This window comes from Seriola lalandi, unplaced genomic scaffold (genome assembly GCF_002814215.2).
Source record: "Seriola lalandi dorsalis isolate HSWRI2012SDOR001 ecotype SW California unplaced genomic scaffold, Sedor1 jcf7180002054524, whole genome shotgun sequence".
Taxonomy (NCBI): Eukaryota; Metazoa; Chordata; class Actinopteri; order Carangiformes; family Carangidae; genus Seriola; species Seriola lalandi.
In genome coordinates this window covers 1,677,967-1,699,004 of record NW_019525077.1, presented here as the reverse complement: position 1 = coordinate 1,699,004, position 21,038 = coordinate 1,677,967, and the positions used below count along the sequence as shown (strand labels likewise).

The following is a 21,038-nucleotide window of genomic DNA, read 5'->3' as shown; positions in this document are numbered from 1 at the left end:
TCACAAATATTATGTACTATATTATGTTCCATATATTTTCTCTTAAAATCTGTGCGTGCAATAGTTTAAATGTCTGGGACAGTCACCAGGAATTAATGAAGCCTCTCAGACAGATATGCAGAGCTGTTGCCTTTGACTTAATACTTACACTTTTTGAAAATGATATAACTTCTGACTGGTGGAGCTGACACTGCAGTCTCTTAAAGGAGTGACACGCAGGACCACTGGAGTCTCAACTTGAAGTCAACAAGAAAAAAAAGAAGCTGCATCTATTTCTCGGCACACACGTCGGCGCTCTGGTCTCTTTCTGTACTTGTGTGAAAGTCAGAGCTTCACATCCGACTCCAAACTTGCCACTGAAAGAAAGTCGCAGTGGACATAAAGAGAAAGCGGGGCGAGGCAGCGGATTACAGTCTCCACTGATTCGTACGACAGGTGCCTTTTTGACAAACACTCCACCTGAGAGGGATGTCACAACCTCCCACAAGTTAATAAGCTTTTTGAAGACGTTCGCTTTTGAAAGTGGGCATCGACACACCGAGACGGCGTTTATCTCTCTGTGCTGTTACCCCTTGACATTTCTCGTAGGGCTGACAGCCCATTCCAGTGGAGCTACAGCGGCTAGCCGTGTGTGTTAGCAAGGAACGACAGATTGGCTGAATGGCCAATGGTAATTATCCAGAGCCGCTCTGAGGTGAACCGAGAGCGGTGTTAACATCCAGTTAATTAGCATGCTGCGAGAGCGTTCAGCGTTGTGGGGAATCCATTCAGCCGGGGCACAAATGCTCAGTAGCGCGGAAGCTAATAATCACCTCTTTGTGGTCTGAGGATGCATCTTCTCTCTGTTTCTTCTGAATGTAATTTCACATTGACTTTTTTTTTTTTTTGCTTCCAAATTTATTTTGGCATAAAAACTGTTTGAGGGAGACACAAGAGATTTGTTTTTATTTCAAAGTGGAAATAAAAACATTGTGCAGAGATTTTGACGTGTGCAATTATTAGGTTGGAATTAAAGAGTTACGGCTGCAGTCTTTCAACATATCTGCATATGTGTGTGTGTGTGTGTGTGTGCGTGTGCATGCGTCAAAAGAAGTAGGAGAGACAGAGTGTGTGAGTGTTTCTATTTTGTAGGGGGCAGCTAGAATACATCAGAGATAAACGAGAGAAGAACTGGAGCAAGGCTCATTACACTTCCTTTTTTGTGTGTGTGTGTGTGTGTGTTTGTGTGTGTGTGTGGGTGTATAGTTAATTATCTAAGACAGGATTAATATGAGTCTGGAACAAATCCAGCAAAGTCATCACTGAAAACACACGCACGCACGCACGCACGCACGCACGCACGCACGCACACACACACACACACACACAGCTCTTTTAAAGGTTTTCAACAGCGAGTCGCTATCGCAAAGTGACGAGGCGGGCCGGGGCTAGCAGGTTAGCATGCTAACTTCAGTAGAACAAATGACGTGATAGAGACAACAGTTAACATTGGTGTTGCTCTTCCACCTCTGGAAACAGCTGTTGGTGAGTAAAGGAATGAAGTTTGATGAACTCACAACGTTTCCTTCTAGACTGGTAACAATCAGCTGTTAACACTAACATTAGCTACGTAGCAATAGCATAACTCACAAATGGCTCCTTTGAAGGCGAAGAAGAAGACACATGTTGAAGTGCTATCACAGGATTGCAGTAAGAGCTCTTAAGTGTTTCTCACAGAAGACTGACTATACTCAGTACACAGTAGGAAATAGTTTTTAATAAGCCTTTGATGTAAAGGAGATTTTAAATACTCATGGCCAGTATAAATATTATCTAACTGCTCTTATATTAACAGGGTTACCACAATCTTGTATTGTTATTTAACCTCTTTATATTTTAAATTGTTGTATTTCTAAACAGAGTTTGTCAGTTGTGATAGGAACATGTAAAATTTCCATTTTCTGTTGAACACTTTAGTGACCTCTCATCCAAGTTAGCTTAAACACTGAGGTGTCCAATACGAGGATGGCGCCGTATAATCGAAAGGCGCAAGCAATCTCAATCAGTCCGTGTTTTTTCTTTTCAGTCGACGTTACTTCAGGCCCCAACACAAGTTTTGAATCTAAATATACAAAATTAGTGCAGCAAACGCAAAAGTACAGCACGACTATTTCACAAAATATTCAGTGGCGTGCCTTGCTGTCTGTTACAGTGTCTGTTTGGAAACTAGAAGTTGGACATTTTATTTCATATTCTGCACACTACATACTGTAGTGCCTTTGGCGTGCAGTCATGTACAACAGTGGGAAAAAATTGAATTAATAAAAGTCACGAGTCCCTAAAAGGTTCTTTTCATAAAACATAAAACTGAGTGCCAATTATGTAAAAACCTCTGCCAAATTCATCATAGATGGTGGTGGTGAAAAGATATAATTATATATGTTTGAAATGTTTTAAAAGGAAATGATCGTTGAAAACATTAAACATGTTTAAAAAAAACACCTTTCATAGTATTTTTTTCTTCTCATATTGAGGCGATAAGTCAGTGGAAAAGGAAAAGTAAAGGGTGAATTGACGAGAGTGATTTCCCTCCATTAAACAAAATGCAGCTTTTTCTGATTTATTTTTTTATTTTTTGTAATTATAGTAAATGGTAAGGTTTTCATGTTAAATTGATCTTTATGTGAAATCAAAGACAGCTGTGAAGTGGCTTCATTGTGAGCATCACAGACCTGGTGCGACTATCAGTTATGGTGCTGTTGTTGCTTAGGAAACCTACCTGGGCTAGCGACATGTTCCAGGTGACCCAGGCCGGTCTGTTTGGTGATGCGGTAGATGAGCTCGCCCGGCTCGCTGTCCTGGTCGCTGGCCGACAGCTGCAGCGTGGTGAGCTTCTTCATGGAGTTTTCATCCAGCACCAGGCCTTTGTTCACCACCACAGACGGAGGGAGTCGGTCCTCTGGAAGAAGAGGAGGAGGAGGTTGGTCACAGAGGGAGAGGAGAGGAAAAGGAGGAACATCATGAAAGGAAAGAAAAAGAGGCCCCTCCAAGCAAAGATTTATTAGTAAAACCCTAGTGGCCTTTCCTGAGTTTGAGTCTGAATTCATCCGGAAGGAGATAAAAAATATTAGGAGTCAATTTCTTATTCTGGCGAAAAAAAGAAAAAGAGAAAAGAGAAAAGATGGACTGAAGCAGTGGAGGAGAAAAAAGTTGAGACTGATTCAAAGAGGCAGTGGGGAAGGAGAGAAGATAAGAAGAGCAGAGGTGTACATTAGGAAGGGGAGAAATTGAGAAATGACACGAGTACAAACCTGGAAAAGATTAAGTTGGGTGACGGCACAGGAGGGAGGAAGGCGTATCAGGAGGTGTGAAAGAGTGATATAGGACAGACGGATTAGGAAAGATTGAGAGAAGGCAGGGGAAGTAATCAGAGGGCAGTGTGGTAGGAAGAGATATGAACAGAGAACTTCACTGTTGTCACATCTCACAGAGCGGAAAAGAGAGAAGAAGGGGGGGAGAAAAAAAAGAGAGGAAGGAATAATACAGAACAGGATGAAAAAATGGTGGGCTGGGAAAGATATGAGAGTCAGTGAGGGACAGACAATCCTTCAGTTTGAACCTTCAGCTGTAGGAAGAATCATCTTTTAAAATTTAAGCTGCAATTTTATACTGTATACATTTTCAAATAGAGACCCTGTCTGGAAGGGACCACATCATAATCAGGCTTGTTCCAAATTTACGGTTACAAACCCGATCAGACGTGACAGCCGAGGCGACACCAGCTCTGTCAGCAAGTGTCTGCACCAGTGGCGATTGCTCTAAGACTGCAAGGGAAGCTCAGCTTCCCCTAAAATGTCAACAAAATAAGTGGTCAAATATGTCCTGTTGTGTGAACATTTCATTGACTAAATATGCGCTAGAACACGTTCATCTTTTGTTCAGAATCAGCTACTTATCACAGGTAACCAACACGACTTTCTTCTCATACATCTCCGCAGCGCCACAGTGCTTTACACAGTGTAGACGCCGAGCGTCTACTGACTTCAATGGGGAAGCATAGAGTGGGTTATTCCACTGCAGCGAAACTAGACGGTCATTGGATAAATGCTGGGCTTTGTCCCGCCCATCGGACGCTCAGCGTCTCTGGGGGTCTATGGGACGGTGGGCTGGCCCGGACGCTCGGCTTCTGCATGATGATTGGATGATCTGTCTGAGGCTGTCCCTTTTTGATTGACAGCGAAATGAGCGAATCAGCGATCTTGAAGTATAAGCATCCACCGGAGCAGTTTTCAAGTTTTTCATACCGTTGTTCGGAGTTGATCTGGAGACGTTACTGATCCTCAGCGACTTTGTCTTTGTTAAAAACGACTAGCGTTTGGTGACTGTCTTCTGTCACTGTGCGAATTTACATTTAAATAAACGGACACATTTTATGATGTAGGCCGAAAAATGAGCTTCCCCTCCTTATAAGACCAGCAGCCACCACTGGTCTGCACGTCACAGTTCACACTCTATCTCGCCCACTGAAAATGCAATTTCCTCTCGTGATGATGATGATGATGATGCACTACATGAACGTAGCCAGTGGAGAGTCTGCTTGGGTCCACTGGGGTATCAGACATATCGGCAAAGCTCAGATCCAGGCGCAGCGACAGAACTGGACTAGATTTAAAATAATTCGGACCTGTCCCTGTCCAGGTCTCGGTCGCCCACGTGAGGATGTTTAAGAGTATATAGTTTAAACTAAAATTATTTTAATTGGCCATTCATTTATTTTAAATTCATTTTTAATGGACACAATTAATTATTTACTTCATAGAATATCAAAAGTGCTTTTTATATAGTGCAGTTTCCCAAAGTGGGAAAAAACTGATGTTAAGAGGGAAAAGTAATGAATGACAAAGCATTTCTCTGTTTAAATTATACTTATTGTATAATGTGAAACTTCCATGTGTTGTGTGATTATAGATCAGGTCTAGGTTCTATATTAATACTGTGAAAGTATCAAAGCCTCAGTCCACAGAGAAATGCACACAGCCTGTATTCAGAAACTGAGCCTTCAAACCAGCCGTCAGGACTTCTGTAACTTTGTGATGTCACAATGAAGCAGTCACCGCTCTCAGCCATGCCCCAAACCCCGCCCATCTGGACCCACTTTCCAACACTTGCAGGAACTGGTTCTCTGAGTGTTTAACTGAAATCTCATATATTTTTATTAAATCACTCAAAAAACAGTCAGCCAATCAGAAGAGAGGCTCAGAGCCTCCTCTCTTCTGATTGGCTCACTGCTCCTGTTTTTACTAGAGCTCCAGAGAGAAGCCTGAGAGAGGAGATGTAAAACTACACTGAGATGGTTTTTGGTTCTTAAAACCACAAATATATCTTCTTATGGATCAACACTTCAAATAAAACACAAGATAAGATGAACATATGGGACCTTTAAACTATTATTCCATTATAAAAACGGCCACTGTAACAGCAGCAGTGGAAAATATACCTGCCACTCCGCTCCCTTCTAGCATGAGTTCACAGGTTTCCATAATCTTTGCCTTTGCAATAAAAGTTAATTGTAGTTCAACCTCATTTTACTTCAACGGAACAAACGCACCTGTTGGTTTAACGCACAAAGAGTGGACGGAGGCTTCTGAGAGAAAAAATGTTTGAAGGCAAAATTAACCAGCTGTCAAAGTGGGTTGGACATAAATCCCACTTCAATAAATGAGGGTGAGAAAATTACCTACAGTGGCTTGTACAGAAAGTGGCTCTACACAGTTCGTATTCAGGATGTGTCCGAGGCGCACCGGCACATCAGTAAGCATGCGGGAGAGAGGGATAGATCTGTAGTAATTGCTTTCTCTTCACCAAATGAAAGAACCCTTCAGCCTTTATTTTAGTGCTGCAGGTAACAGGGGATGGAGGAAACCCTACCGAGCACACTGATGAAGAAGGACTGGTCGATCAGTTTGTTGCCCTCTGGATCAACCAGGTTGAACTTGAAAAACAGGCTGCCTCCCTTCTCTCCCTTCTCGTGGCTGTACTGCAGCAAACCTGCAAAAACAGACAAGCAGTCGGCGTTAAATCGACCCGTGAACAGCGTGGACAAAAACAGCTGGGAAAAATCTAAGCTGTTACACATCAATAAACTATTGTCATATTAAACTGCAGATATTAGCACAATTATTGCAACCAATAAGACCATTAAAGCTGTCAGAGGGACTGTTGTTGGAGGAGGAGGAAGTTAAAAATCACTTCGGACACAAAACCTTTGAATGAAGACACAACATCCTCATGTAGCAGGTGGATTTATGGGAAATGTGTTTTTTAAAGCACTAACAACAGCACTGGTTTGAGATGGAAGCTGGCATCCATAACTAACGTGGGTCTTGTGTATTTATAAAAACAATTACTGAGGTTATTGCAGTTCGTTTAGTGATGTTTGTTGTTCTTCCTCAAAACCTGCCAGTTATTGTCAGAAAAGATTCTATGCATGGAAAGAGATTCAAAGAACAAAACAAACACTTTTTCAAGGATAAAGCAAAAAAACCTCATCAGAGTTAGACAAAGTAAAAAGCAGGTGGTTGCCAAAACAGTGGTGACATCTGTATAAATAGAACAAAGACGAGCGTGGAGCGAAACATTTAGAAAACAAGCCGGCACCTTTGTTGACGTCCTCCTGCGTGAAGCTCTGAACGGGACCCTTGACAGAAACCTTCTCCACACGTTCGCTCCTGCTCAGCTGAAGTTTGCCGGCTGGCAGGTCTTTGGTCAGGATGTACCTGAGCTTCAGGCTGTCCGAGTCCATGTCTGTGCCCTTCAGGTTCTGCTCCGTGATCTTAGACGAAGACCCTGAAACAAATCGGAGAACTCTGAAGCCTTTATCTCAGATTATCCTCCCTGAAAGAGCAACTACTCGCAACCACAATCATACATAATGTTCTTTTATTTGATATTTAAGCATCTTGTTGTTGTTGAGTTTCGATGGATCTTTCTTTCAATTCAAGACTCTCACCGGCAGGAAGCTGCAGGCCTCTGTTGACGGTCAGTCTGGGTCCTTCGCTCTTCCTGACGTCCATGGTGAACTCCAGGCGGCCAGTGTGCGTATGGATGCCGTCCGTGAGGGTGAAGGCCATTTCGTCTGCACCCCCGCTGACGATTTCAGGCGTGTAAACCAGCAGCTGGTCCAGGATGTCCTGGTAGGTGAAGGTGGAGCCCTGCGTGAGGACCCGGCCGTTCTCCAGGGGCTGAGAGTAGAACTGTCGTCTGCGGAGCTTCCCTGAGGGAAATAAGAGATTAACGGAGCTCTGATTTTTGAAGCTGCTGAAGGTGGGTGAATGTGTGCACAGGTTTAATAGTAGCTGAGTAAAGACGCACCTTAAACTGCATCTGGTTAAATACTGTGATTATCTCACTCAAATGGAGGACGTTTGGTTTTTTCATGCGGGACATGAAAGACCAGAAAAGGTCTTTGTAGAAGTTAATGAGACTTTTTAGATTCCACTAAATTACACCACTTTTAAATCAAAGTCCAGGTTTAAATGGGATTTCAGCCTAAATCCTGGAGCAGAATGAGAGGACACACACACACACACACACACACACACATTCTTTGCAGTATAATGTTTCCACAACCATTTGAAACAGATTCTGAGCCGATTGAAGAGTTTTAACGCCGCGAATCGATAAAACAAAACTAAACAGTTTATGTTGCCTGATATCTGCTGGTATTTATTGCCTTTATTAGACAGAGGCAGCAGAGAGATAACAGGAAATAAGGTGAGAGAGAGAGATTGAATATCATGTCATGTAACGAGGGTCCCCAACCGGACACAAAGTCGCAGGTCATCACTAGCACTTTAACCCCTCGGCCTCCAAGTTACATCTCCTCTCTCAGGCTTCTCTCTGGAGCTCTAGTGACAACAGGTCGGTGAGCCAATCAGAAGAGAGGAGGCTCTGGTCCTGAGTGATCAAACACTAAGGGGAAAACAAATCCTGCAGGGTTGGATGGTGGGTCCAGGTGGGCAGGGCTTGGAGCATGAGCTGAGAGCGGTAACTGCTTTGTTGTAACATCACGAAGTCACAAAATGGTTTGTACTGTAGACTGTAATTTCTATCACTTTTCATTTTTTTTGATAGCCTGAGGTAACTTGTGTGTCTGTCTGTGTGTGTGTGTGTGTGTGTGTGTGTGTGCGTGCTTGCGTGCGCGTGTGTGTGTGTGTCTGTGTGCTGGATTGTTGAAGCTTCCTGAAGTCTTTGTTATGTTAGATAGGGTCTCTCTGATAAATCTGTGCACATCTGTGTGTGTGTGTGTGTGTGTGTGTGTGTGTGTGTGTGACAGGACAGTGGAGAGGCAGTCTGTTAAAAAGACGAGCTGCCTGGGACTCATTGTCCTGTATGAAATCACTCCTCTCCTGCTCTCTGTCCCATCAGCTGTACACGCCACTGGTTTTATGGCGGTGGTACACTCAGTTTCACCAGCTGCTTTATGGTGCTTTTACTTGGGGAGGGAGTGGAGGGAAGGGGGGGTTCTGTTATGAAGAACGTCCCAGAGCAGGTGTCTGGCAGGGCGGAGAACAAATTAGAGAGGGTGGCGGGGTTGAAAATAACACCCAGCAAATGCTAAATCAACATTTTTTGTTGGAATAATTCATGAGGGTTGTCTGCTGAACCGGATTTTTCAGCGCTGTCATCAAGGCCACTGCTTCTAATTTCATGTAACAACAGAGGTGTTTTGTGAGGTGAAATTCCTCGTCAACTTCACCACATTATAAAAGGTCCACAAAGCAGTCACCACTCTTAGCCACGCCCCAAGCCCCGCCCACCTGGACCCACCATCCAACACTTGCAGGATTTGGTTTCTCTGAGTGTTTCACCTGAAATCTGCTGTATTTTTATTCCATCACTCAGAGGATCAGAGCCTCCTCTCTGCTGATTGGCTCACCACAAACATGTCTTGTTATGGATCAACACACAGGAAAAGTGTAAAACATGGCACCTTTAACAATCATGAAACATCAATTTCAAACAAGCACTTAAAAAGTTTTGTCTCTCCTTTGACATTATTCCAAAATGACTTTTCATGTTCTTTGCTGAATTTCTCCCCCACGTCCTGATTCTGTAAACTTCTGTAAAATTGGCTAAGGTGACATATTGCTGGATCAGGAATATATTTTCATCCTGTGAAAATGATTTTTTTTTCGTGAGGCAATTTCTTTTAGTCCACCAGGCCTTGGCAGGCAGGAGAGAAAACTCAATTTGAGACACAGAGTGTTTGGAGGTCACTTGATCCGAGTGTGTGTCGCCGCGTCGTGTGCTGAGAGGGTGTGAGGAATGGCTGCAGTCATCCTGCGGCGCTGCAGCGGTGGGGCCGGTGTGTTTGTCTTGTTTTAAAGTGCTTGTGCGTTGGAAGTGAGAGTAATGTGTTTACAAGTGTGTGTGTGTGTGTGTGTGTGTGTGTGTGTGTGTGTGTTGATCTCTACCATGTTCAGAACTATTTACTATCAAAATGCTGGACACTCCTCAGAATAACTCTATACTGTTTATTAGATTGTGTGTATGTGTAAATATGTATTTATGTGTGTGTATGTGTGTGTGTGTGTGTGTGTGTGTATATATGCTAATATACAGGCTGCCCATGTATTTACATAATGTTTATGCTGTTTCTGTATGCATGTAAATATACATGAGAATCTGCTTTTAAAGCACCTCTGTATCATCTGACAGCTCCGTTATATTTCAAATTATGATGTCACACAAACCAATGGGAATAAAAGCCTTTTTTTCCTTGTTCATCTCTCAGTGTTTTGAAACCAACAGTGTCTTTATTTTTACACACTATTTTATTTATGGCACCTCTTTAAAAACAGTAATGAAAAGATTCCTACACTCTACAATAAATCCTTCTTATATTTAAACTGTTTTGATTAAACTTATTGGTCTTTTTAGTGATGTCACGTTATATTGTATTGTGGGGAAAGGTTTGTCCACCCCCTTCATATCAAGGATAGACTATAGCTGTGTCCCCAGTTCAGGGGCCGTAACCTTCGGAAGCTGCACTTGAAGACAGATTGCATCCCAGCACCTTTGCGACAAGGCTGTCCCCCTTTCGAAGGCTCCTCAAGATGAGGCCGTCATGGCAACGAAGGCGCCAATGGGTGGATCATTCGTGGTCCAAACTATCCCAAGATTCATTGTGCACCGGTCGTGAAAATAATATGCCAGCAAACAAGGAGGATTACATTTTTAAATGTAGGTGTAAGTGTGTGTGTGTGTGTGTTTGTGTGTGTGCTGTTATCAGTGCGCACCATAGGAAGGGATCCTGATGATGGTTATGAGGATCTCGTTCTCCGGTGTGTCCTGGTCGTGGACGCTGAGAGACGAGTTGGTGATGACCACTCCGGAGTTTTCCTCCACATGGATGCTGCTGACCGACACCACCGGCCGGCGGTCCTCTTTGCTCTGCTGCAGGAGCAAAATCGAAAACGCTTTCTAAGATACTGACATACTTAGAGACTCCTGCAGTCACATGGATGTTTTGCATAAAAAAAACAAAAAAAAAAACATACATTATTGCTTGCATTTCTTTTCACCGAGAGATTAGAGCAAAAGAGAGAGATTCTCCACATAAACAAACACACCCATACTGTACCGTATGCATACAGCTCACGTGCAAACACACACACTTAACAGCTCACCGACAGCCTCATCAATTCAACTCAAGACTTAAAACAGGCCCGTGTGATGGATTGAGATGCTGAGTTTGTTTAGGTTGGAGATAAAGTAAAATGGACAGTTGAGCACAAATCAAGCTCGGTGGTTTAAGAAAAAGAGCTGCTGTGTGTGACTGTCCATCTTCACATTACTGATGGAGCACGCGGCTGTAATGTCTCGCTTCATCTCGTTCCATCTGAACTTAAGACAGCTCAAACTTTCACTGATGTCACAGAGCAGCTGTAAAAAGTCACTATGTTACCTGGATGTCGATTTCCACGTTGAAAGCCTCCGTCTGACTGTGTCCGTCGCTGATGTAGAAGCTGAAGACGTCCCGCTCTGCCTGAGCTTCGTGCTGGCCGTCCTGGACGTAGAAGATGTGGTCGGATGTCAAGTCCTCCACGGAAAATGGCACATCGGGTGTGACGACCCGCGAGCCGCCAACCGAGCCTCCTGGAGGACAGGAGGACAGGTGTTAGAAATCATTACCAGAAGCTGCTGCTGCGGAAGTTGATCTTGTTTAATCCTGTATTGCTTTCAGATTCAAACTGCATAAGTTTGCATGGCTTCTGTCACTGTTACGTTGCTACTTTTACGATGAAATTCTCCGTGTACACTGCAATATTTACAATACTGTAACGCAGAAGATGTGTGCCTCTCCGGTGACCAGTTACCAGGCCATCGCTTATGACATCTGACAGATGGAACGGCAGCAAAACTCATCTTTCTGTCCCTAAACAGCCTTTTTATGTCACTTTAGTCAGAACTGCCTGGCAGTTTGGGGCGTAGGATAGATGGACCAAGAGACTTTTACAGTTCCCTACATTTCTCCACTCGGGCCGTTAATGACACTCGTGACATCAGCGGAGAGTGGCCATGAATGTACAAAACCATCCCCGAAATCTCTGAAGTTTGAGACAAAGTGTGAGCATCGCTGTCACAGAAGATGGATGGCTCCACAGCGAGTTGAGTCAGGGCTCTGCAGGGAATAGCTGTTGTGTACATCCCTGTGTGTGTGTGTGTGTGTGTGTGTGTGTGTGTTTCAGTCACAATGGTAAATCACATCACATCTCCATCGTCTGACTGTTATAAGGTGAGAGAAGGGAGTCTCTTATCTGAGCAGGAACCATTGCAGAATCGTGATCAGGATGGGAAATCACCTGCAGCCACCAGAGAAATGCATTTTGGCAGCATCCTTTTTTTTTTTTTTTTTTTTTCTGTTCTTAAAGGTGGTATCTGCTGATTTCAGAGCCGCTACAGAGATGTAATGCCTCTGAAATCTCTGTCTATCTCCGCCTGAACAAGACTAATGAAGGTATGTGAGAGTATATATGGGTAAACAACAGGAAATTAGTTGTTCTGAGACACGAGTTCAACAGATAGGGAGCAGGCTGAAATATTAATCCAAGCCACTCTGGCAGTTCATGGTGAAAGATAATAACTTCATCTCACACCTCCACAGATCTCCGAGACTTTCAACTTTAAGTTTACAGTTGCTTTAAAGGAACATACAACTGGGAAGCTTTGTATTAAAGATATTTAAAACCTATGGATGCTCAGTAATTATCTCATCCTTGAAGAGGAAAGTAATTTTGGAAGCTAACAGACTGTAACCAATTAAGTATAGTCAAGTCTGTATGAATGTAAGCAGCAATTAGGAGACTGTATATAAACGAATGAGTGACAGATCATTTATTAAGAACTTTAAAGCGCCACTAGCTGTTCTTCAGGCTGTTTTCTTACTTGACAGTACTGAAGGCCTGTACGGAACAAACAGCTGACACATACTGCTGTTTCTCATCCAAAATATGAACAGAAGGGTTGAGGGTCTTATACGTTGTATAGTTTATACAACCGCCTGAAGCAAACGTGTAATTTAAGGCTATACAGGTAAATGTAATGCCTTGACTAAACACATCGGTATTCAAAATCTGTTGGTACCAAAATGGCTCACTGTGGACTAAAGTTATAAACACGTGGATGGGCCGACTGAGCGACACCGCTAACACCTCGGTCTATTATTTTATTATGCAAATATGCACCATTATGTGCCAATGCTTCTGCAGCAGCTATAAAAATTAAAATGCATAATGTTGGCGAGCGTCTTTACTGCGTCCCTGCATGCGTCTCTGCCTCTGTGCTTGTCATACAAATGTAAATGCATAATGCTCTGGTAGAAGCCAGTTTGCATATAAATACTGTCTGTGTGTGTGTAGGTGTGTATGTTATTCAGTATACTGTGCGTACACTGGAATAACTTTAATGCAATCATGCAAATGCACGGCACTGACATGTGGGTGACTACCTCCTGTGTTTAGATCAACACAAAGCCCGCGCGTGTTGGTTTTGTTGAGGGGAAACAGGCGATGCGCACCGACTGTGACACCGGCTGACCTCCCATGTGCCCCGGCGACAGCAGCAATTCTATCAGCTCACACCCGACTTTGCTGAATACCAACGACTGTCCCTCTGCTGCAGCGGCAACCAAGGACAGTCGGCGGGGACGCGGGGAGACAAGAGAGAGGTGCCAGCTGCTTATCTACAGCTGCAGACGTTATACACATCTGCCTCCATGCGTTTATCCTTCATTAAATCTGCAGATAAATCTTTCTTGCAATTAATATGGTAGAAGATAATTAGCATTACTATGGCTTCACTTCTTTCTTTCTTTTTTTTTTTTTTAAAGAAAGGTGAGACTTTACATTTCAGCTCAGTATAATGATTTTCTGTTGTTTGGTTTTCAAACATTTCAGGGGCTATTTGTACGTTTTTTCTCTGCCGACGAACGTGTTTTCTCGCAGTGAGCAGGCGGTGGTTGTTTATCTTTATAATACTAAAGGCTACAGCACATCCTCTGAGCAGCGCTACATCTTCAGAGTAGATAGGAGGCTACAGTGAGTCGCTATCGGAAAGTGATGAGACGGGCCGGGGCTAGCTGGTTAGCGTGCTAACTTTAGTAGAGAGAGTTAACACTGGCGTTGCTTTCCACCTCTGGAAACGTTTCTTCTAGACTGGTAAGTAAACAGCTGTTAATGCTAGCACTGGCTATGTAGCACTACCGAAACTTACAAATACCTCCCATGAAGTTAAAAATGTTGCTAACAAACAAGCTAACAAACCTACAAACAGCAAATTTGAATTTGTTTGTGTATCAAAGTTTATTCTTGACCATGGAAATTGCTATAATAGCATAAGCATAACTTAACACTGAATGCTGATGGTGTGTGTTTGGGTTTTAATGCTTTTTTTAAATGTTTAATTGAAGGGTGATGTATTCAAGCTGTAACAAAGTTAAGTTGCTTTATAACTCTATGTCCAATCTCTAACTTCACCAACTCCATTAGAACCGAGCAAAACTCGCTTGTAATGGAGTCGGTCTGGTTGTGATCTGGGTGGGGAACTTCGACTAAGAGAGCAATGAAGACCAAGAGATGCGGGCGAAAGCTTGGGAGAGTGAGCCATGTTGCAACGGCAGCCTTGTAAACTTGACTTCTGTTCTTTTATTATTATTATAATTATTATTCTGTTCACACCTCAGAAATATGGAGCTGAACAGTGCAGTTTTGTATTGCGCGTGGCTCATAACATGGACTGTTTGTTTATACTGTTTGACCTCATTAAACGGCAAATGTTTTATTTTACTGTGTGTATTTTGTGCTCTCTTTGCCATCTGCGTCTGTATCCAAGTCTTTTATTTGATTTTTGAATTCGAACCTGCTCTCGCAGTGACACAATTTCCCCCCGGTGGTGATCGGTTCCTTTTCAACTCGTCTCACCTTTTCTTTTTTCTTTTTTCTCATTTTTCCAAACGCTTCCTCTCGGGGACAGAAGAAAAGTACAGCAGCGGTTGAGCAAGCATGCCGTCAAAATTGGGACATCAACAATTGCTCCATCTGTAGCCGGCTATCTGGCAGTGCTAATCCACAACATAATCACGCTGTGACAGATGGCACCAGCACCGCGGGGAATTAAACCGGCAACGTGTGTGTGTGTGCATGAGTGTCACTAAATAGAAATGTGAAAATGATTCTAAGTGACGGAGGAGTGGCAATGTAAATGAATAAACATCATATGTATTTGTATTCATACATGTTTGTTTTGGGTTTTTTTTACCCTAAATGAGCAGAATCACTTCACTTCTGCAGCAGTGTTCGAACTCCACAGATCTGAAACTCATTTCCAGGTAACGCAGGTAGTTCTCACCTCTGTTGGTGTTTTCAATGAATCCGTATTTAGGAGGACTGACGAGCCAGACCAGCAGGTCCTTCCCAGGTGTGTCAAGGTCTGACACTATGATGTGATTGGTCGACAGCTGCACACGCCCGCCTTCCTGGACCTTGATGGTGAAGAAAATAACAAAAAAATTTAAACATGTGGAGGATTTAATTAGCAAGTCATAGCTCTCTTTTTAATCAGGTGGTTACTATATGTTATTTTCATATTGTACATTCCTAATGTATCTCAGTGGGTAAAGATCAGAACATTACTGTAAAGCTTCTGAAAACCACTACACCTCTCTAACATCTCTACATCAATAAATCAGACCTGATGTATGAATCTGACTCTACTGTTTGTTTATTTGTTGTCAAACGACCTTCAGGATATTCCACTGACCTCGAGCTGAGCTGACGAGAGATTTGGTGAACAGATCAAAACTGACAACACAACTTTAACAACTATATTTTTCTTTATTTTTTTTCATCCAGTATTTATGGGAAATCCTGAAATTACAGACTTTTTCTTCCAAATCCTAAGAGGAAGTTTTAAGGACCAATAAAGCTGGTAAATTACAGAGTGCCACGAGGTGCGTACTCTCAGAGCCGCTCCTACGTTTATTATGTTCTTTTTAATTTCCCAAAACAAATCAAACTGTTATCAGGTGTAACCGCTGGAAAAATCCCACTTCCTACTGTACTTTGAGAAAAAGAATGTGCGCCCCCCCCCCCCCCCCCCCCCCCCTTCTCTTAAGGCCTCCTGGCTAACTGCAGGAGATTTCAAACACAGACCGTAGAGATTTGTCTTCGTGTGTTTCAGGAGCGGCGGTTCTGCGGTGCTAAAACAAGGATTCCCTGACGGATGCTCCACAGAGAATACCAGCGTAACCTTCATTAGTTCTGACAACACGGTTCTCCCCTCCTCCACCAGGTATTCGCAGCCGCTGCAGTTTCAGGATTCTCTCTGAAAGTGTTGTGTTGTCTGTCTGTCTGTTTCTCCACTTCATTACGTTGTTCACCATTTGAATGCAACGGTGGAGAAAAAACAAAGACACGAGCTGTCGTTTACTGAGGTGAGGAAAACATCCAGTGGATGTTTTGATGAGCAAGGAGTGACAGGAAATCCCCCAACCGGGCAGAGGGAAGGAAACGGTTAACTGTTTACTGATGAGGTTGCTCGGACACAGACTCAGGGACTAGATGTGACGGCGTCTGATGTTTCTTTCCGCTTCGTTTCAGTCTCTCATGAGCAGCGAGTGATTTTTTAATGTATCAGGATTATTTTTTAGAACTGGGCCTGCGTGTGTTTGAAGGTTAATGTACAATTTAACATCAAAGAATATTTTAAATGTGTAAATTATTATTAAGTCTTTTGTTTAAACAGGTAGTCTCATTGAGATCGGGACCTCTAATACTACTATAAATCATGGGAATTAAAATCAGACATTTACATTTTCACATCTAAGGAAAGCATGTGATTGTAAATGAGATTGTGAAATAAGAGAATGTTACTTGGTATTTTTTGGAGCTTATTCCATTTGTATGCAGCACAGTTTTTGAAATCCAATTTTGTGAACAAGAGTTACAGCTAAAATGAAGTTGTCCCATGACCTTCATTCATTATCCATACCGCTTATCCTCAAGGGGCGGGAGCCAACCCAAACTTAAATTTGGACGAGGGTCTGACACGCAGAGACAAACAACCATTCACGCTCGCATTCACACCTACAGGTAATTTAGAGTTGCTGATTAACCTGTGGGAGGAAGTCGAAGTACGTGGAGGAAACCCCCCACTCCAGCGTAAATATATACTCGAGATCCCCACACTCAAGAGCAGGCAGGACTGTAGATTTTACAATGGCCCCTCTGCCTGCAGAATGTGTGTGTAGTAAGTGTGTGACTACCTTGATGCCGCTGCGGACAGTCACCGCCGGCGGCTGTCTGGGCGCGGAGGTGATGGTGATGGTGCACATCTGATTGTCGAGGCGGTTGTTGTCTCCGTCGTAGACAACAAAGTGGAAGATGTCTGTAACCGGCTGACTGCCCGTCTCTAGGGAAGTGATGTACCTGCAGACGGAGATGTGGGTTAGATTTATTCTCCGAACTTTTCTAGTGTACGGTACCTAACTAATTTGTCTGATACAACAATTCTCTTTTGATGAATAAATAAATATCTGTTTATGTGTCTCCTCTTGGATTAATAGAACACTTAGGAGAGCTCTGCGTTAGCCCTCCCACAGCGATACAGAGCTGGTAATCTCTGCAAAGCACTAATAAAATTGAAATCCATACCAGTATAATCTTCTCTAATCCCATTTAATTCTCATAAAACAATTCCCGGCTCTTATTTGTGCGAGCCGGCGCCGCAGAGACGAAACTGATACAGGCGATTTGCAGATTGCCCCCGGAGATCGTCCTGCGCTGAAGCTAATCAGAGCCTGCATCATGGAAATGAAGCAGTTAGCATGTGAATATTTATATTTCATTTTAGCTGCCTCTCACAGGGGGGGGCTTCACTACCTCTTGAAGGTATTATCAGAGTGACGCTAATTGGGCTTGCTTATGCCAACAGGCTGAGTCACTGAACGTAATGGGGGGGGGGGGAGACGGCTACTGAATTATTTCCTGCTAATTACTTTGTTTTCTTGCTGGGATTTCGGTGGCGTTAATGTCTGCCGAGCGCTCATCTTGCGAGAAGAAATATTAGTTTGAAGCTATCGCCGCTTCCTCTTCTGCTCATGATGCCGAGGGGAAGATGATCCCAACCGACTCGAACTGCAATCAGAGAAATTGATCACAACTATGGCTGTAGCGTGAAGAGAAAAAAAAAACCTGCTGCTTTATTAAAAGCTCACGGATCCTGTCGGGCAGCTCCGCTAACCAAGAACATATTGCTCTTATCCTGCAACAATCTCTTGACTTCAGCGTAAGTGGTTTTTCATGTTTTAATTTCCGTTGAAGGGTTCTACACTCCTCTATGGATTCATAATATTACACACTGGATCAATGCTAAATAAAGCCCCTTATTTTATTTTCTTTTTAAACATTTTCCTACTTCTAGTTCCTAAAAAAGTTGTCGCCATGAGGGAGCTGTTAGCAGAACCCTTTGAACATTTCTTTTATTTTTTTTTATTGTAGAACTAAAAAAGGTGCTAATTCCCTCTCTTCTCTCCCTTGAAACCTCCTGAACTTTTATTGCTTTACATAACGACGGCCTTTTGGAAACGGCTGAGGGTTTTTGAAAGTCATTTTTGGTTAGTAGCTGCAGGTTTTATGCTGATGTTCTGTTTTTATAAGCCTCTGAAGAAGCATTTAAACCATCACGGGAAACTAAAACCCTGAGCTGGAGCCAAGGGTTATTCTTCTGGGCAATTATAGCAAGTTTGAGACTCTCCTACCTCGAAGCTGAGAATACCTCACATCACGGTGGACTGTGTGTGGTTTTTTTTGGGTTGGCCATTTGAAATACAAAAAAAAAAAAAGGATTTTGATGTGAAGAACTCTTCGGGTCCCTCCTACCTGATCCTGTGCTTGTTGATGTCCTCCATGGTGAAGGAGGAGTACTCCCTCAGCTCCTGGTGCTCCTGCTGGGACTGGCTCCTGGTCAGGATGCCGTACATCGGCACCGACACCAACTGGATCCGGATCTGGTCGTCAGGGGAGGGGTCGTCCTACGATCGACAAACACAGAACGGTTCACGCCGCATGCAGATCTTCTTCTCCTCCTCCTATACTACCAAACAGTCTCACCCCACTTTTCAAATATGATGACATCACGACGGGGCGAACGATTCTCTCTTCTCTTGTTTCGCACATGGCAATAAAAGTTTATTTGTTGAAGCCTCTCCTTGAATTCCTACTAATATTCAGTATTAATTTTGACCATAAATATACAAATCCTCACAATACACACACAACGTGATGCATTCGAAAACACACGTACCACTTTTCATCATACTACGGGAGTCTAAACCTAAACTTGACTAACTCACCAGATTCAAAATGTCTTTCAAAAGTATCCTCACAAAGCTTTTTAACCCGGAACACATGCGGTGTCACTCACGGTGTAAGCCAGGTGCGAGCGTCTGATCACGGTGCTGCTCTTCTCGCCCACTTCCAGCGACAGCGTGGCCGCCGGGTCACGCTGCGGTCCGTCGCCCCCGGCTCCCAGCACCGACACCTGCACCACTGTGGTCGCCATGGAGATGCCGTCGCTAACTGAGAAGGTGATGGCATCGTCCCGGGCGGAGAGGCCGGCGTGTCGGTACAGCAGGACGTTGCGGGTGATGTCGCTGAAGGTGAAGATGTCACCTGAAGAGACGGAGGAGTCGGTTTTCGTCTATTGATGAGGTTATTCGCACGTTTCCATGTGTTCACTCATCTGTGTAACTGCTGATTGTGTTCATCAATTTGCAGGTTTCATGTCTTCATGAACTGCTTGCTCTCATTTTCTGTCCATTGCAATTCAACTCAATGTAAGAATATAACAGCCAGCAATAAAACTAATATGAGCTTTAACAGCCACATGCATGCGTGTCCTCTTGAAACCTATTAGCTAAACGCTATTTTCAAGTGCCTTTTGATTTGAATCATTTGCAGCTTTACAGATTACAATGTAAAAATGAAATTCACATTTACAGTGGACCTCTGCTTCATGAGCTATAAAAGGTTGACGGCATAAATGCAGTGATAGAACACAACAGTGTGTGGGTAGGGGCTCCATATACCGTGCACGTAGTACAGTGTGTAGAGCGTAGATGGTCAATCAAGTGAAGTGAAGTTTTCATTGGTGGAGAAATGGCAAGAGCAAAATTGAATCTATGTCTAAAGTTTGAACACAGTTTCATGAAAGTGTGGAAGTGGAGCAAGGTGTTAAAATATTTTTGCAGCATATGAAACCTATTAAATTTTATGTCCAAAACAAACAGAATCAAAAACAATTGTCATCCTCCAGTGTTCAGAATCTCTCAAAAGAGAGAAGCTCTTTCTGAGCTCTCAAAGGTCCCATCCAGTCTAAAGGCCTCGAAACCAGCCGTCTTCCTGTAACAACAAAGCAGTCACCAAGCCCCGCCCACCTGGACCCACCATCCAAACCTTTACAGGATTTGGTTTCTCTGAGTGTTTTACCTCAAATCTGATATATCTTTATTCCATCACTCAAAAAACAGTCAGCCAATCAGAAGAGAGGCTCAGAGCCTCCTCTCTTCTGATTGGCTCACCGACCTGTTGTTACTAGAGCTCCAAAGAGAAGCCTGAGAGAGGAGATGTAAAACTACACTGAGATGGTTTTTGGTTCTTATGGATCAACACTTTAAATAAAACACAGAAGAAGAGGAAAATATTGGACCTGTGTTGTGTTTAGCCGGCAGTTGTGACGTTAACAACTTTTCAGATGTCTGTGTTACGTGTGTGTGTGTGTGTGTGTGTGTGTGTGAGTGAGTGTGTATCCTCTCACCGCTGGTCATGCTGGTGTGTGTGTTGCCATCAGTCTTAATGAGCTCTCCGTGGATGGGAGCTTCCACCAGCTCAAACTCCAGCTCATCTGGAGCCGTGTCAGCGTCGCTTACGGCCAGCTGCTGACCGCCTGCACACACACACACAAACACACACACACACACACACAAACACACACACACACACACACACACACACACACACACACACACACAACTTCGTCACTTACTGGACCGCTTCACCAGGGGGTTAGAGGCTCTCTTATCAGAAATTAGTATTGTGTACTTGTGTGTGTGTGCGTGTGTGTGTGTGTGTGTGTGTGTGTGTTCGTGTGTGTGCGTGTGTGTTACCTATGGCAGCCTGTCCTCCCAAGCTGACCTCCAGCAGCGGATCCAGAACCTGGAACACCGGCGGCTGCTGGTGGTTCGACAGCAGCAGGACGGCAAAGTCCATCTCCGGCGTGGTGTGTTCACCGTCTGACACTGAGACACAACGCACGCACACAAACAATCAAACAAACAAACAAACAAACAAACAAACAAACAAACAAACAAACAAACAAACAAACAAATAAACAAACAAACAGACAAAAACATGAAAAGACAAACACACACAGAGAAAAGCAAGAAAATTAACGAGATAAGAAAAGTCTTGCTAAAGCAAACACACACACCTCTGAGGGTA

The 21,038-nt window shown here is 43.4% G+C and overlaps 1 protein-coding gene across 1 annotated transcript in view; it reads right to left on the bottom strand.

The window, feature by feature from the left end:
- Positions 1 to 21,038, bottom strand: part of fras1 (Fraser extracellular matrix complex subunit 1) — a 157,166-nt gene that overhangs the window by 21,713 nt on the left and 114,415 nt on the right. Inside the window, exons 34-45 of the mRNA XM_087176054.1 lie at positions 20,705 to 20,836; positions 20,356 to 20,484; positions 18,964 to 19,211; positions 18,420 to 18,571; positions 16,805 to 16,967; positions 14,890 to 15,022; positions 10,949 to 11,139; positions 10,281 to 10,437; positions 6,989 to 7,252; positions 6,637 to 6,825; positions 5,908 to 6,027; positions 2,759 to 2,938 (exon numbers count right to left, since the gene is read on the bottom strand). Coding sequence (XP_087032180.1) covers positions 2,759 to 2,938; positions 5,908 to 6,027; positions 6,637 to 6,825; positions 6,989 to 7,252; positions 10,281 to 10,437; positions 10,949 to 11,139; positions 14,890 to 15,022; positions 16,805 to 16,967; positions 18,420 to 18,571; positions 18,964 to 19,211; positions 20,356 to 20,484; positions 20,705 to 20,836 — 2,058 coding nt within the window. The remainder of the gene's footprint in view (positions 1 to 2,758; positions 2,939 to 5,907; positions 6,028 to 6,636; positions 6,826 to 6,988; positions 7,253 to 10,280; positions 10,438 to 10,948; positions 11,140 to 14,889; positions 15,023 to 16,804; positions 16,968 to 18,419; positions 18,572 to 18,963; positions 19,212 to 20,355; positions 20,485 to 20,704; positions 20,837 to 21,038) is intronic.